General features: G+C 46.8%; 4 protein-coding genes across 4 annotated transcripts; 3 read left to right on the top strand and 1 right to left on the bottom strand.

The window, feature by feature from the left end:
* Positions 1-287: 287 nt before the first annotated feature.
* Positions 288-1,454, top strand: N7520_005571 (4-hydroxybenzoate octaprenyltransferase; the record flags this gene model as incomplete). Its single annotated transcript, XM_057139505.1, has 2 exons — positions 288-587; positions 726-1,454. The coding sequence occupies 2 exons, from the start codon at positions 288-290 to the stop codon at positions 1,452-1,454; spliced, it is 1,029 nt and encodes a 342-aa protein (XP_056993511.1).
* A 1,121-nt stretch (positions 1,455-2,575) lies between these two features.
* Positions 2,576-2,992, top strand: N7520_005570 (uncharacterized protein; the record flags this gene model as incomplete). Its single annotated transcript, XM_057139504.1, has 1 exon — positions 2,576-2,992. One exon carries the CDS (start codon positions 2,576-2,578, stop codon positions 2,990-2,992), a length of 417 nt encoding a protein of 138 aa, XP_056993510.1.
* A 2,230-nt stretch (positions 2,993-5,222) lies between these two features.
* On the top strand, positions 5,223-6,429 carry N7520_005569 (uncharacterized protein; the record flags this gene model as incomplete). Its single annotated transcript, XM_057139503.1, has 3 exons — positions 5,223-5,318; positions 5,380-5,966; positions 6,030-6,429. 3 exons carry the CDS (start codon positions 5,223-5,225, stop codon positions 6,427-6,429), a joined length of 1,083 nt encoding a protein of 360 aa, XP_056993509.1.
* Positions 6,430-9,842: 3,413 nt separating this feature from the next.
* ags3 (alpha-1,3-glucan synthase Ags3) lies at positions 9,843-17,415 on the bottom strand (the record flags this gene model as incomplete). Its single annotated transcript, XM_057139502.1, has 9 exons — positions 9,843-9,891; positions 9,954-11,107; positions 11,157-14,942; positions 14,993-15,540; positions 15,599-15,730; positions 15,794-16,391; positions 16,460-16,754; positions 16,826-17,001; positions 17,068-17,415. The coding sequence occupies 9 exons, from the start codon at positions 17,413-17,415 to the stop codon at positions 9,843-9,845; spliced, it is 7,086 nt and encodes a 2,361-aa protein (XP_056993508.1).

The following is a 17,415-nucleotide window of genomic DNA, read 5'->3' as shown; positions in this document are numbered from 1 at the left end:
AATGGGGTAGTAAGTGGATGTGGGGGTACCCAATACCAACGGTAATGTCATAAGGTTGAGGAGTGAAGACTTTCATGATTTCACCTTGATGCAGCAAGGTTGAAGTGAGTTAAGTAAAAATAAAAAAAATATTAAAAATTGGAAAAATGAAATTGAAAAAAATGAAAACTCAGCTCAGTCCGAGGATCCAGCCTTTTGCAGAATGTATATTTAAGACTACTTTGGGCCTTATAACTGATGCCGTTCACAAACTCATACATCTTCGTTATCATAAAGGCCCATTCACAATGTCAACAGAAAACATCGGACGCGCAGAAAACGCGAAGTACCAGCCACCTACTACTGGACTAGTTTCCCTTTTACCAGCGTCATGGGTACCCTACGCTGAGTTAATGCGTCTGGATAGACCTGGGGGCTTCTATGCCCTATATGTTCCTTGTCTTTTTGGCGTCGGTTATGCCATAGCCACGGGCCCTGTGCAACCCTCTCTATCCCTGGTTGTTGATAGGGCAATCACTCTACTTCTCTGCTGCCTTCTCGCGCGCGGAGCAGCATGTACTTTCAATGATGCCGTCGACAGAGATTTTGTAAGCTTTGTCTTCTTTCTTTTATTTTTTATTTTCATTCTTTTTTTTATTTGTATTTTTTTTGATTGACATAGGGCTTGAAAGCTACGGAGGATATTATTGAGTTGCCGGCCTTGAGCTAATCGATTTTACTTGCAGGATAAGCAAGTAGCTAGATGTCAGCTGCGGCCGATAGCAAGGGGTAGCGTGAGTATCTTCCGCGGCCAGTTATGGGCTTCTGTTCAGACTTTGGCTATCATCGCGATCCTGCTTCGACTGCCCGTCGCCTGTATGCGCTATTTTTCTGGGATTGTAGTTCTCTCAACGATCTACCCCTTCGCCAAGCGGTTCACCAATTATCCGCAGTTTGTCCTTGGCTCCATATTTTCCATGGGTTTCTTAACATCTGTCCAATCCCTGAATGTGGACCCATTGTCCAAGAATCTGCTGGCTCCTACAGCAAGTCTGTTTGCAGCCAACACAGTTTGGACCATGATTTATGATACGATCTATGCACACCAGGATGTGGCAGATGACATCCATGCAGGTGTCAAAAGTATGGCTGTGCGTTTTCGAGACTCAACCAAGCTGCTTACCTCCCTCCTTGCGTGTGTGATGACGACTTTGCTCGCCATGACGGGTGTTTTCGCTAAACTTGGCCCGCTGTACTATCTTTTGGCGGTAGGAGGATCTGCAGCCGGTCTGGCTGCGACAATTTCAATGGTCAATCTGGCAGACCCACGCAGCTGTGGGTGGTGGTTCAACTGGGGCTTCCTGTTTATTGGCGGAAGTATTCTTTCTGGGCTCGCGGCTGAATCTTTTGGTCGATCAGCAGCTTGGTCCGTGGAGCCTGTCACGAATGCCACCTGGATCCACCTTGATCTTTAAGGTTCGGTGGGTTCTTATTGGCCTGTCATTTTCGGACTTATTGAGTTCGTAGATCATGCAAAACAGGTGAGGCCCAAGCGGGTGCTAGGACCCAGATACTCCAGGGGAAAAGAAGGAACATCAATATCTTGGACAAGTGCCTCAAATAAAGTTATCATTATGTCGAGAATTCAAATGTTATCATCCCAACTTCTGGAGATCCACAGCCCAGCTATTTGTTTGTGTTTTGAGTTACTAGAGGCTTTCCGCCGCGCGAAAAGTGGTGGCGCCTACTAAGGTGTTATTTATAGCATACTTCCAACTATACCTCCCACTCAATCTCTCACTCAGTATTCTATTCGGTCTCCTACTTATTTCCCTACCGGATTAGTTAAATAGTCAAAGGGCTCTCCCTATTCATATACAGTGAAATAGAAAGGGAGGAAAAGATAAGATTTGCGGTTTCGAACGAATGTCCGAGAAGTCCCCACAATACCCAAGTAATTGAGGGGGGTAAATACAGCCTGTCTAGATCACACGTAGGAGACTGAGATAAGCTCATGTCATTGGAATGTGATGTGTCCGCTACGGCATTACAGTGAGATAACTCATGCGTAATCATCGTAATCCGCACTACAGTATTCCCGAAGTCACCCAGAATGTCGGTCAGGGTCTAATTCGTAACGGTGGATTAACCCTCGTAAGGTGGTTTTTTTTTTCAATAGTTCACTCCATAGTGGCGTGGCGTGCAATTCATTAGGGGCAGAGTGGAGGCCGGTACCCGTATGGTATCTGGTTTAATTTCTTGGAATGTAACTGTTTTTATGGCGTTGAGGTGACCTGTGATTTATCTAAACGATGGAAAATTTTGCTGAGTGAAAATATTCTTTTGACCAGGAATTTTGCCTATTAGACCCAATTGAAGTTTGTTATGTCTTATAGATTGTGCAAGTTAATTGCTGTAGAGTTTCGCACCAGTGGGTCACAATATAGTATAAATTACAGATCTGATACCAATACACGTTATTAAAATACCCTCAGAAACCAATGGCGTCACAGAAGCTTCAACCCATTGTCTCTCCCCGAATTTGGACTAAATTTCTTTCTCGTCATTTAATCTATTCCCTCGAATCAATCGAAAAATGTCTTGGCCTCGATCTCAGTTTCTGGAGATCGGTGATCAAACATGGTGCCCTTCGTGGCTGCACCAGCATGAACAATTCTCCCTAACTCAACTGTGGAATCTTAAAGTTCCCGGGTGGAGCAACGGAAGCCTGGCAACGCAGGCTAGTGCAGTATTCAAGGAATATCTGAAAGACCTTTCTTCTTACATAATCTTGGATATCTGCGCTGGTGCTGGTGGTCCCACGCCAGTTCTCGAATCGGAGCTCAATAAAGAACTTGAGTCCGAAGGCAGAGCCCCGGTTCAGTTCATTTTGAGGGATCTCTATCCCCATATTGAAGCATGGGAGCGAATCTCAGAGGAGCAGCTCAATGTGACATACATCAAGACCCCAGTTGATGCGCGAGCCGTTCCTCGACTTGCAGGAAAGGCCTAAAAGGAATGTCTCGAATTTTCAACATCTGTTTCCATCACTTTGGGGATGAAGACGCAGCGAGTATTCTCAAGAATGCAATTGAAACTGCAGACTCATTTATGTAAGTGATTTGCAGCGTCCATACGTCTATCTTTTTGTTATCTCTGACCTTCTGAAGGATATTCGAAATCACTGCACGTGAGCTTTGGACCTGCCTATGCTCGCCTTTGGTGGTTTTTTGGGCTTTCTTTGTAACTGTGATTTGGTACTGGAGCTCGCCTATCCATCTCATCTTCACATTCATTTTACCAGTGGCACCATTAACTATCTTAATTGATGGGCTTATTTCTTGCCTTCGAACCCGCACCACAAAAGAAATTCGGGCCCTAATAGACCAGCCAGGTCTTGACCATTCCAAGTGGACCTTCCATAGCGGCCAGAAATCAGTCCAATTTCCCTTTGTCACTTTGTATTATTATGTCGGTGTGAAGTTGGAGTAAGTGAATATCTTTGATTTCCATGGTTTAACTTTCGATTACCGCCCACAATATACAAGTCTGTTGAAGCGTGGGGTCACCTGACCCCCCTCCGATTTCCCCAGCGTGTGCATGCCTTGGTTAGATCGCTCTCTTTCTTCCTCCTTAATCTCTCTCGGAATGTAGATCTCGGCACTTGCGTCTGATTCCCGGCTACCGCGACGTAGTCCTTCACCTGGCCGACAGATCCAGCGCTGTCAACAGAGTCAATACATCAGAATACTACCTACTTAATCACCTACATAAGTGCCTGCTATCTAGTGTGCCGACTTAGAGTGTCTAGTGTAGTGGGGAGACTCGGTCCGTATTTCGGATACAATACCATTACAGGTCACATTCTGTTACGTAAGGGAGACGGTCATATTGGTACGAGTCTAGCACTAGTTACAGAATACACACTCCTTCACCTCTCTCATCTTGCACATGTCTTCTTATGTGCGCGCCACTCTCCGAGGGCGACCTTTGGTCTTGGTGGGTTTTCACCCAGTGTATTCGATTCGTACGTGGTCAGAGCGTACTGCCATCGTGCATTCCTCTTTTCACTAGTTAAAGTATCTACTGAGAGGCAGATAACTAGAGGCTAGGGTAGTCTATTACATTATAGCGATACAGTGGTAGTCGTTAATAGTTAATTCTACATTTGTAAATCGGCACTTGCGCGAATTCATCAAGTCCGACCGGTATTATAGTCTTAAATACTCATATAGGGAGTAAAACTCAATTTCGCCGCCTAAATCCTGAATATCATTCAGGGCCGCTATTTACCGGTGGATATGGGCCGATAGTTCCAAATTTTCTGAATGGGTCCTGGGTCCTGGTACCCTGTATCCGAAATAAAGTTACAAGTAAGGTTCTATCCGCGATCTCCTAAAAAATACCGGATTAGATTCGGCTTTAGATTACGTTCTGGCTAATTGATCGTTTTTCATTAGCGCAGTGCGGCTGACATGGAGTGGGGAGAAACCAGGGCCCACTCTATCCCTACCCTGTCAGGTTGGTTTTCCAGATACTGATCTTGAGACGTGGCTGTCAACCCTTTCCACCGAACTATTGAAGTTTCTTATCTTAAGTTTATTCCCACTTCCCTTGGGCCGGAAAGTTTAATTTCTGCAAGGATTTCCCTTTTGGAACAAACGTAGATCTCATTAAGATGAAATGAGCGGTGAATGTGCCCTAGTACAAAAGCCACTTGTTTCGAACCCCACTAGAAGAACCGAGATTCATATCAATCAAGTAGTCTCACTTTTTCTGAAGCTAGCATTTCTTACCAGCCCATTAAAATACAGTAGTTCAATATTTGCATTCCGTAATTACTATCTGGGTAATGTACAAGCCGTCTTGAGATTTAGAAGTACATTGTGTGGGTTACATCCCAAGATTCAGCTCAAGCCATTAATTCCAACTCTCAACTCCTTTTTGTATATAAAACTGTGCATTTTCTCCTTTCTTTCGTCCTTTTTTTCTCCCATCATTCCTTTCTCATTCTTGAACTTTACATGGTTGAGGTTAGAAACCATATTTCACCCCTCTTCTCTCAGGACACAGGCAAAATGAATTTACAATCATTTCTTTCCCCAATTCTTCACCAACCTTTTCTTCCCCACTTTCTCGTCCTTCTTGCAGCATATCCGATCCTTGTTGCCCTTTTTCGCTTTCGCAGACTACAATGGATGCAGAAAAAGTACAATTATCCCAATCGGGAGTCCCTATCCCGGATGACGGTTAATGAGGCATGGGAGATCCAAAAGATCCTGGCATCACTGGAGTTCCCCTCAACCTTTGTCAAGTCATTGAAGTTTTCTCTGTTCAGAGTGAGTCGCCACCGTCTTCGTCACCCAGTTCGGCTGTTAACTAGTAATACTTCCTCTCCAGGCCTACGGTATTCCCACAATCTCCGGACTACTTTCCAGAACAGGCCAGTCCGCCAATCCAGAAACCTATCTGAAGCGCTATGTCGATACTACCTGCTTGCTTCAGGAATTCATGATCTTCGGGCCTACCACGGGGCGCGCTTGTTCCGCGATCGCTCGCATGAACTGGGTCCACGAGGGATACCGTGCCTCAGGCAAGATCCTCGAAGATGACATGTTATTTACACTCGGTCTTTTTGCCACTCAACCTATCATATTCATTGATAGGTATGAATGGCGTGGTCTAACTGACATGGAAAAATGTGCAATTGCTGTCTTTTGGAAAAGCATTGGTGACGGCCTGAAGATCAGCTATGACGTCCTGCCGTCAGGTAAAACCGGGTTCCGTGATGGTCTGCATTGGTTTGAGGAACTTATGGCATGGAGTGAAGATTATGAGGTAAAAAACATGGTTCCACATATCACAAACCACAAGACGGCTTTACAGACGACTGGAGTTCGTCTCTACATGCTGCCTAAGCCAGTCCAGCATATTGGCCTGAAATTTATTGCTTTCCTCATGGATGAACGTTTACGGCAGGCTATGATGTACGTCTTAAATCCCTGGCGAAGGTATGCTCGGCAATCCACTAACTCATTAATTTCAACTAGGTACGATGCTTGCCCTGCCATGTACGCGATGGTGTTTTCTTTGTTCATCAACGTGCGGAAATTTTTTCTGCGGTACCTTGTGCTCCCACGCCCTTACTTCCTGCGTTACAATACCTGCAGTGAGGAGCAAACCGAGAAGGATCGTATCTATGTTACTGATTGGGATGCGGCGCCTTATTATGTGAAGCCCACTCTATGGAATCGTTGGGGTCCCGCCGCTCTTTACACTCGGGCCTTGGGCAGAGCTGTTCCGGGAACTGATGGTACCAAGTACTACCCACAAGGATACTTTATTCCTGATGTTGGGCCGAAGTATTTCGAAGGCAAGGGTCGACCTCAAATGGGAAAGATGGTGGAAGAGCTGAAAATCGCGCGATCTAGTGGTTGTCCATTTGCTTAGTTGGCTTGCCGCCGTACCTTAGGTGGTGATCGAGTACGGAGGCTAGTAGCGGCCATGAGGACAGAACCTTTGATATCACATAAATGATGGCAGGAAATCTTATATACTACTGAGATAATCTATCCCTCTCTGACTTGGATACATCGCAGACTTTTTGGACGTACGTTCAAAACCTCCAGCAGACCGGCTTCTTCCACTTGACTTTTTTCTCTCTCTCTTTTATTCCGCTATGTATGAGTTTGAAGGGCCCTCTGAACATTTGAATTAAATTGGTACGAAAGAAGGTAGAACACTCGATAGGATACTAAGTAGGAGATCAAGTAGGGGATCTACTAGGAGATATAATATAATATATAAGTACCAGGCGCTACGCTAACAGGTTCTCTCCTTATGGCCGCTACTCGTACCTATATGAACGCTCAATGACAGTAAGCTCTGACGACATACGAATCAGACACACTAGGTGAAAATCTACGACCGAAGGTCGCCCTCGAAGAGTAGTATACAACCTATCAGGGTCGAAAAAGAGATATGAACGAGTGTGTATTCAGTAACTAGTGCTAGGCCCATGCTCATATGGCTATTTCCCACGGAATGTATAGTAATCCGGAATCGGGACCGGATTTCCCGACTACAATAAGTAAAATGAAGAAAAAGCTATAGTATAAAGAATAATGATATTATCATCATCATCTAATCTGCAGTTCAGATAACTAAGACATGGAAGGTAAACTCAGTTTAATAAATATTTAGCGAATCAACGATCGAAAACTGACCACGTAGCACCGAGCTGAAAGTGACTGATAGAAAAATGGGTTATGGCTGAGCTGATGGTAGCCAGCAATTTATTACATATGGAGCATTGGTAGATGGTCTTGGGAAAGCTCCGTGATGGAGGTTTGATGGTCGGATCCTCATCTGCATGTGCTTTTCGCCAGTGAGAAGTCCATTGTCTCAAGGCATGAAATTCAAGCGTGCATTTTGGTCCCGGACATTCATAGCAGGCGATATCGCAATTATGGATATGCATCAAATCAGCCGGCATCGGGATGGATTGCTTTTCGGAACCTGGATGCCAATGTCTCCAATACCTCAGATAGTCAGCTCTTTGGGCAAAAAGTTGGAGCGGACGACAGTCCAAGCAATAACGGCGAGGGATTGGCTTGTCTGGCTCCCCCCACTGCACATCGACTTGGTGGGGGCGGTGGTCCAATGCCGGGATGATGGGCTTCCAGATGTTTCTGATGACCGCTAGTAGTTTCCCACGTGGCCCAGGTATCACAGATGGAGCATTCGAAACGGACATGAATCAATGGACTTGGCGTTATCATAACGCCCGGTAAGAATCAAGAATCTCATGCTTCGAAGTGCAGTCCGGATTGGTAAACCCTCGATGTTCTCATGTAAATGCTGTCTTGCCCAGTGCACTTTGAATCTTTCTATGTATGCAAGGTGTTGTGTTGTTCCTGTTTCAGAGCATAATGGACAGACATATACTTCACTGACCAGTCAGAAGGGAGACCCCCACTCCCACGTCCGGGGGTATTAAGAATTGGCTCTAAACTTGATAATGTTGGATGTCAGATATAACAATGTTCTTCGAAATCTTCTCTTGTGATCTGCAGCCAAGAACAAACATTACATTTGTCAGGGTCGTTCTTCCTCACATCAAAATACTTTCGGCCACCTGGAGTCATGGTTCGTAGGACAAGCAAGTCATTTTGAATCGTTTGCTTTATTGAGTTGATTCAACGGATCCGGATGAGAAAAACTCGCGATGGCAGGGATATTTGTGATGGATCCATTTCGCCATTCCAGGTATGCCGAATTCCTTCTAGATCAACTGGAACAAACTCATCCTTATCTCTTAATTGAGCCCAAAGACCCCAATGGGTCTGAGGCTTGAGCAAAAAAATTCAGTCAGGTGCTCTGGTGAAGTGAGGGCGAAGTGAAGAATCCGTCCATGCCAGAAATGATCAAACGGAAGTTCTCACCATTCTCGCTAATGAATCTTTGGAATTGTTTGCGGTAACTCACTCTGAAACGACATGTTTCAGAACTCAACACGTTGATCTGCACCAATGGAAGGTATTATCTCATTGTTGATTCCTGTAAAAAACTGAGTGTTTCGAGAGGTAATTGGTGGGGGGAGATCATGGTGCGTCGGGGCGCCGCCGGGAACGCACGACTGTATCCCGAGAGATTGGTGCGTTATGGAGCGATCCAGCGCACTAAATTGCGCTACAATGGCTGTTGGATCACGAGATTCGGCCTTGTCAGGTAGAATCGCGAAGCTGGCATCGCTCTTGGGACTAATACCCGTTCGCATCGCGGACGGTATAGTGTGGGGCTGAGCGTGGGATGACCGATGCCGGTGTTATCTGACGGGATGAAGCATCCCAGAACTCTGCCTCCGATGAGGGTGGATTGCCAGCATCCATGACTTTTGGTGTGATCTGTTGACTTGCAGGTGAATCTGAAGACCTTCGGGGTGTGTTGGTAAGATATATATTGGTTCTGGAGTCTCCAAGAAGGGAAGACTACAATATGTAGCCTTGATAAGCGCACAGAACAGAAGTGTGATATTGATGAGGAGTGTAGAGAAAAAGAAGGAGAGAGAGAGACTGGAAACTAGAGTACTCGAGTAAGTTATAGTTGATAGAGAGCACTTGTTGATCAAGTCCGAGCAGTATTATAGTCTTACATACTTATATTAGTAGAATTTTATTCCGCCTCTCAATTCCAAAATATCATTCAAGGTTGCTACTTACCGGCACAAATGCGCACCTCATCAATAACAGCTTATGGAGCGACCTTCCTGGTGAATCTACATCAATAAGTAAACGAACACGAGATTGATGTAGATTCACCAGGAAGGTGATGTCCCCGGGAGCTGGATAGGAAGAAGAGATGGATGCGAGATCTCCATAAGCGGGGCTTATCGCAATTACTCCGATTGGCTGATAAATATTAAATGTCCAGATCCGGTTAATCTGGGTAATCGGATTTAATTATTTACTTATTACCAGCGTCATAGGTGCCCTACGCTGAGTTAATGCGTGTGGATACACCAATAACTCGTGCATGCACTCCCCTGACCACACCCCTTACCCGAGAGTGGTTAAGGGGTCCGTGCACGAGTACCTTCGGACTACGGAAAGCCCCAGTGAAGAGCGGCAGATCATTGACAGAGATCATGAAGTAAAATCAAATTAAACAAATCTATGAGACTATGAACCAAAGATATGCGCGGTGTCAACCCTCAATAGAATAGATCGGATCGGGCCAAGTCTTAGACAGGATCTAAGCAGCCAAAAACCCATGCCTTCTACCCATTATGAATTCCTCCGTTTGTATCCAAATAGTAGAGTGAACGATGATTGTTTGTGTGGTATTGATAGAAAACAGACCATTCATGGTCTATTAAGCTGTTCCCGACGATAGAAGAGAAGGAAACCAAAACTGTCAAAAAAATAAGCAAAGACTTCACAGACAGGAGAAGGGAGAGAAAATGGAGCACATACCTAGCAAAAAGCTGGAAGGCAAGAGCAATCCAGAACCACGCATTGGCAACTCGATCTAGCGACGAGCCAACATCTGGGGAGACCCCAGCAGGTCCTAGTTTGTTGGGCGCAAAGGCACGCGCACAAATTGTAGCGATAGATCCAAGAGATTGTGCGGCCAACAGGACAAAGCAGACGTGAACCCTGGTCAGTGTCTGTAAGAGAATCATCCCCAGACCCACTTGTTGAATCTCATCAAGAACACCTAGCCAAAGCCATAGGCAGCGCGATATGAGGGCCCCAGAAGTCAAACCTCCGGCCCATGGGAGGTAGTAGCCTATGTTCGAAGTGCCCCACCAGGTTTGTGCCCAGCGCGGTGCACCAAGACCCAAACCAAAGACAGGTAAGATCCAGCTGTGCTCTTTGGATAGGGAGCGGAAGATAAGCAGAGCAAGAATCCACACGACAATGAAGAAGAACAAGACCAGAATTAGGACTTCCCACGACTTGGCATGGTTGGAGGACCAGAGGAATGACCAGTTGCGACCGAAAACAGCAGCCAGGAACCAGTTCTGAATGATGACCATGAAGAAGAACCAGAGGACAATGCGTCGACGGAAGATAGACGTATAGAAGAAGAGAATCTTCCCAGGCGCTTGACGGTAATATTGGGGCAGTCCCAGAGCGAGAAGCACGCCAATGATGAAACACACGGCAGCAATGGGCATCATAACAGCAGTGAGTCTCCAACTGCTCAAGGCAGCAGTTGTGACTCCTTCAACTTCTACGGCGGTGACACGAGAGCTCCAGAACCATAGGGCAACCGTGTAAAGCTGCTGGATGCCTTGGATCAAACTTGCCCGGAACATCCAATCCTTAACCGGGACAGCACCCTGATCACCAAAGTTGAGTGCAAAGAACAGTGAGCCACTGGAAGATGCGGCAGCATAAACGCCTGCACCGATATTTTGCGCCCAACTTCGACCGACAGATGAGAGCCCAAATGGAGAGATCCCGACAATAACAAACGCAATGGAGTAGATGAACCATGGAAGAGTGAGAACAACCACGGATGGGAACCGATAGAATAAGAACCACCAGACAATGGATGACAGACAGTAGACTGTTGCAATCACGTAGAGCTTGAGCGCAGTTTCGCCGACCTGACCCACTAACTTCAAGGGGTTAGTTGCGATTGAGTTAAGATGGTTAGAGAAAACATACCAGTGTAATCTGCGCAGAATTTGTCGCGATAATCTGCCCAAGACCCAGGAACAGAGCATATACAGGCCAATTTCCGACACGCCATCTCATAAATCTCCGGATGGCAATAGGTCTCTTGTACCCAAGGCGGGAAAGCCATAGATCGATGTCATGTGCTCCGTTTGATACTAAAGTTTCATCCGGAGTCAAGGTGCCATCATCTGTATTCGAACCAGATCCAGTCAAGGGACGTTCGACGACCTTGGGCTGCTTTTTCAATTGCCGGTCGGTATACATATTAAAGAATGTGCGTTCACTCTTCGTCAAATATACCTCAATACAATAATCTGTTATCGAGTTCTTGTTGTTGAGGTTTGTGACCAGCTTTTCGAAGTTGCGCGTGAAATAACCCATGCTATCAGTAAATGTAGGGTCGACCTTTTGCAAGTTGAAGACGGGCTGATCGTGATCCTCAAAGACAGACACCACTGACAACATGGACATGTTACGTGTATACGCAACGGGCGTCACATCACCGGAAACGAGGCCACTTTGGTACATGGATGTTCTGACTGGAGAAGTGTCTCGGGAGACAAAACGTGAAGAGTCGGTGGTAGACTCGCCATTGGAGTTCCTGTTCTCATGAGAAGATGTGCTTAGATATTGAGATCCTAGAGTCTGGCTGATTGCTGCCATTGCCTCTTCGGGAGAGATATTCTCCTCCTGTGGCGTTTCGGTACCACCCTCAGTTGAATATACCCGTCCAGGTCCAGAGCGTCGACCGAGTGACAGTTTACGACCCAGCATGCTATTTCTAAAGCCGCGAGACTCTCGCATATCTTCAGGCTCAGCTAGTTGTGGCTCCAGAGCAGAAGTCTGAATGGACTCTGTCTCTTCCTCACGCGCCGTTTCCAAAGCTCGGCTTACAGACCTGTGAGAGATAAGGCGAGGCCGTGAGGAGGCCTGCACGCTCTGCATATCCCAGTCCGTTTGAGAGTCTTGCGTGGGTCCAATTACACTTCTCCTGTTCTTGCTGCGATGGATGTCGATGGAGGTTAGTTGTAGCTTTTCAAGTTTTTGAACCCACTCGAGAACTGGAAACCGTTGCCTAGCAGAATTTACGCGCATCTCCTCTCTGATCTCTGGGGATGAGTCCAAGGCAGATTCAATGGCGGTTCTCAGCTGATGCAAGAGATGGCGAGCCGAGTCGGACTCCACGGTATACCACCACCCGGGCATTTGCCCGAGACCTCCAATGCGAGAACCGATTCCGAGGGCCCCTTTGCGGCCAAACTCAACGGCAACCAAGCCGAATGGCTCATCTCGTGACGGGATCAAGGCAAAGTCAGCTCCGGAGAACACATAGGGTGGTAGAATGGTAAACTCTGGTTTCGAAAAAACACGGCCTGGATACATTTCCATGATGCGCTGGAGTTTGATCGCCGCTAGCTTTCCATAAAGGTCAACTAGGGGACCGATCACAATCAATTGCACACGGGGTCGAGCTGACAGAATTTCTGGCATAACATCCGCGATCAGGTCTACTCCCTTCTGCTTCGACCATCTTCCAACGAATACAAGCAAATCCGCGTTCGGGTCCTCGGTCAGACCTGCCCATCTCTGCGCCTGAAGCTTATCGTGGGCAGATTCCGTATCAGACTGAATTGTCACTGGCACTTCTGATCCTACGTCGACGGACGCTGTATCGGACGGGTCAGGATTAGGCAGGCTTCCAATGTTGCTGAGACTCCAGAAAATGGGGTATCGGGCCCATGATCGTTTCCCGTACTTTTGTGACACACCGACTGCACCGAATCCGCGCTGATGGAATCGCAAATAGCTAGCACCAGTATGGAGAAGATTGAAAACATTTCCAAACTGACAGTATTTGGTCGCTATGTCAACCGGAAGATTGAAAACGGAGCAGACTTCCTTCTTCTCTTTCTGTGTTCTCAGTGGCCAAAGCCCTTGGAATTCAGCGTTGTGCAAGGACAGACAAACTGGGATGGTTCGAGTCGGCAGCAGATACAGCGGTGCGACACATCCGTGGAAGTCATTAATGTGGTAAAAGTCCACAGACGGTGATCGCTTGATTGTCTCTGCGATACACTGATTCCAAGCTGAGTAGTAGATTGCACTGTCAAGATCATCCATCCGGGGAGGATAAGGCTCGGCTTTGGTCTGTTGCCTGAAAACTGGTGCATCCAGCAAGACATAGGTGATGTTCTCCACGACGTGGTACTGGACCTTCACCAGGTATGGCTTGTCAAGGATCGTCACGACGAATGGTTCAATGGGCGTGTCGATGGGGTAATCGATATCCCCAACACATGGCACCACCCAGATGAGATTCTGGTGCTTCAGGTTCTGGGACATCAGCTGCGCCATGACTCCGAGACCTCCGATTTTCACTTTCAGCTGCCAATCTTGGATGTCGTACTCCATGGTAGCAATCAAAACCGTACGTCGTTGTTGGCCGGTCACTCCCGCAGCGACGCCCGTTGGGACCACAATTTCTGAGATTGCAGTCTTGGAGCTCCCATCCTTCGCAAATTTGCTCTTTATTTTACGCCAGAGTAGAATTATGGGCTTCTCAATTTTAAGCACATTGCCGTCTTTGTTGAACTTGACTTGATAGAACGTTCGGATGAAAATGACGACTGCTGATAGGCCCATAATGATTGGACCGATACACAGAAGAACAAAAAGAGCGAGTTGAGCCCATCCAGATCCGATGGGAATCTTCTCGTACCGCAAATTACCGTCATTAAGAGATATTCTCCATCCCAGATGTGGAAAGGGAGGCAAATCAGTGATGTTAATCACGTTGGAAGAGAGATAAGACGGCGGGAGCTTCAAGATTGTAGACGTGTTTCCCACATCGCCATAGACCTCGGTGTTATCGGGAGTCCCAGATGGGTCAATACCCCAGGCATTCAGCTGCCCCACTGCTGGCCATTCATAGACGAAATCATAGTTCCAGCGCGAGGTCTTCGAGTCAAAATGCATCGAGTTGTCTAACCCCGCATCGTAACCGTATTGGTTGAATGGGCCATTGAACCACAAATGAGGGAATCTTCGTGTTGAATTTTCCTTCCAGTTGTAATCCCCTTCCTGGATGTAATCGCTGCTCCCAGTAAGTCTTGAATGGTATTGCACACGGATATGAGTTCCTTTCCACGCCTGCTTGGATGTTCCAGTGAAAGTTGGAATGGTGACATTTGTGTTGCCACCTTCGTAAGTTGTCCAACTCGACCAGGTGCTCCCAAAATTGGCCGAGTAACGGAACTTGTCAGCACCTGCGGCGTTGTGCTTGACGTAGTATCCGTCATCGGATTTGTGCACGAGGCTGGTGGAGTAATTGGACAGCGGAGTGATCAGCGGGTTGGTAGGGAAACCGACGCGGATCAAAAAGCTGTCAGTCGCATTGGTATAAACATTGGAGGTGACAGACGTGGAAACGTTGGCCACGGTTATCTGGTGGATTCCGTGGTAAACATTGGTCAAATTTGCAGACCATGTCCAAACAGTCGGGATCTCGCCGATGTAGTTGTTGCTTGTCATTCTGGCTGTGACGTTGGTGCAGCTAACACTAGAAGTATCAATAGAGGGGACGATTCCTTTTTCTGTTGTGGAGTTGAAAGTGATCGCGTTGGTGATAATATCACAATCCATTGGCTCGGAGTAACCTAGCTGAATTGGGATGATCTCACTCGTATCCTCTGCAGACAGTAACCGAGAATCATGACCAGGGAGAAACTCAGTGACTGTAGGTCGAGGATTCACAAACATGGCTGTTTCCACGTACTTTAGGGCGTTAGTCAAAGTTATTGAAATAGGGCCATTAGAGGACATACTGCTCGATATTCCCAAGGACGCAGCTCCATACCCCCTTTGATGCAGCCATAGGTAGTATCATCTGGCCCATCATCCACGGTGACTTCATCGTATGGATAGAAGAGATTCTTCAACTTTTTTCCCGACGTAAACGGAGAGAGTAAGGCAGCAGTGCTGTTGCTACAGCTGCCGCCGTATTTCTTTGTCGAATTTCCATTTTGATACACCAGCCACAGTGTTTCATTGGCCAAAATTGCATCTGTCTGGACTGCGGGAAAGTAAGCCCGCAAAACCGACCAAAGGCCGGTAACCGTCGGGGTAGTGGACGAGCCAGGAAGATAGATATCCTCGGTCAGTTGTGAGATTGTTTCAACATAGAATCCATCATTCGCGACGGGGAAACCTTCTCGAATGTCAAAAAATCGCTTCATTATATTTCGGACGGGGTGGGCGGGGTTCCGTTGATCATAGGTCACAGTGATATCGTTGCAACCATTGAGACCTTTCTCATTCGGAAAGTCGTAAAATTTGGTTGTGTTGATGTTGAAACAACCGTTGGTCCACCATGCTTAAGAAATTGAAGAGGATCAGCAAGGTCGAAAAGTTAGATATCACGGGCAGCATACCTGTTTGAGACGAGAGGGGCTGTCTGCCATATAGGTAGTTGGAGGCAGTTGCATCAAAAACATACATTGCCTGCTCTTCACCCCACAAGATAAGAGGAATACCCGGCAGTACCAGTGTAATGATGTTTAAACCTGGTTAAAAAATAAAGGGTAAGTTTTGAGGGGAATCGGTGAGTTTGAGGTTGGGGAACATACCCAAAAGATACTTGTAAGTGCCATTTTTGATGGCTGGCCAACGAAAGTTATCTTGATTAGAGACACCATACATATGACGAGGATCCAGCTCTCCTGTGAATGCATTGATGAAGTCATTGGTGACAAGCATTTCATTCCAGGCTTCAATGAAATCAGTCGGCAAGTCGTGGCCAGCAACCAAGTTACCGTCCATGCCCAGAAAACGGCACATTGAACGGTAAATTGTGTAGTGGAATGCAGAGGCATCCAACGCTTGCAACCCATCCTCTCTTAGGAAAACGCCCTCTGACGTGTTTTTCAACTTCACAGCAGCGCCTGCAGAGTCTGGATACTGATCTGGCTGACGACCTCGTCCAAGGTAGAGACTACCAAAGGTGTTTCCAGATGTGATCTCCCCAGGAAGGAAAAAATTTTCTTTGCCGAGCGACTTGGCACATTCACGATAGAACGCAACCATCTCGCTAAGGGGTTCTAAAGTCGCCTGAACCGCCTTATCAAAGCGGAACCCATCTATGTCTAAACTAGCGATTTGGAAGCAGGAGTGGCGAGTGATGACATCGCGAACAGGCTTATGCCATTCTCGCAAGCGATCTTGCACCTATGTACTCAAAAATGTCGTTAGAGTTTTGATACCGCATTTGACATGGACTGGAGGGCATTACTTACAGAGGCAAACTTTGTGAGCTGGCGCTGCCAGTCAGGGAAATTACCAAATGCTTCCAATTCTCCGAATTGATCAAAGTCGCTGTTTTTGCAGCTTTTGAGGTCTTGTACTTTACCGGTAGTCAACGGATAACCAGTCTCATACCAGAATTTGGGAAAGTTGCAAGTTTCGTTCCAAGTATTCCCAAATGAGAAATCAGCATATTGTCGGTCTGTGACCCATTCCACATCGTATTCGGTTGTTCTGAAATCCGCCGAGTCGTTCAAGTGGCCTTTGAAACCGATCAAATTGCTCAATCTATGGAAAATGATGAGCTCGTGTGCACAAAGGAAAGCAGAAACAAGAACAAGAAAACCGGGTCAACCTACGTTGCAAGCGTATTGTCCACCAGTACATACATGTCCCGGTCGTGAATCGCCGTTACAAGTCGTCTCCAATCCTCCAGTGTACCGTAGTGTTTGTCGAGGAGAGTGGTATCTGCCGGCGAGTAGCCATCGTAGGCCCAAGGCAGGTTCTCTAAATACGTCCCGGCGAAGTAAATGGCCTGAACATTGAATGTCTGACTTAGTATCTGATTGCTCGAATCAACCTCAGTCTCGGATTAACGCACCTTGAACCCCATGCCACGTATATAGTCCAACGTATCCATCAAGCCCTCGACGTCGCCGCCGTGTCGCATCTGATTCGAGTTGACCACATGTTCGAATGCAGTCCCGTTGTTATCGTCGTTTGTCGGGTCACCATTGGATATCCTGTCGAGAAAGATCGTATAAAAAGGGAAACGCCAATTTTCTGGCGACGGATGATATTTATGGTTCGGCCAGGCCCCCCAGTAATCGATGGGGCCTTGGGCGCTTTTGTTCTGGTTAAGATTCCAATCCACAAGAGACACATCATAGGGCCAGCCCCAAGCATGGTTACTCAGAACAGAGCATAAAAGAAGCAAGGAGAGCTGCAT

The sequence above is a fragment of the Penicillium odoratum genome (genome assembly GCF_028828045.1).
Source record: "Penicillium odoratum strain IBT 22623 chromosome Unknown utg000005l_segment0_segment0, whole genome shotgun sequence".
Classification (NCBI taxonomy): domain Eukaryota; kingdom Fungi; phylum Ascomycota; class Eurotiomycetes; order Eurotiales; family Aspergillaceae; genus Penicillium; species Penicillium odoratum.
Note: the sequence above shows the minus strand (reverse complement) of the source record. Positions and strands in the feature narration are given on the sequence as shown.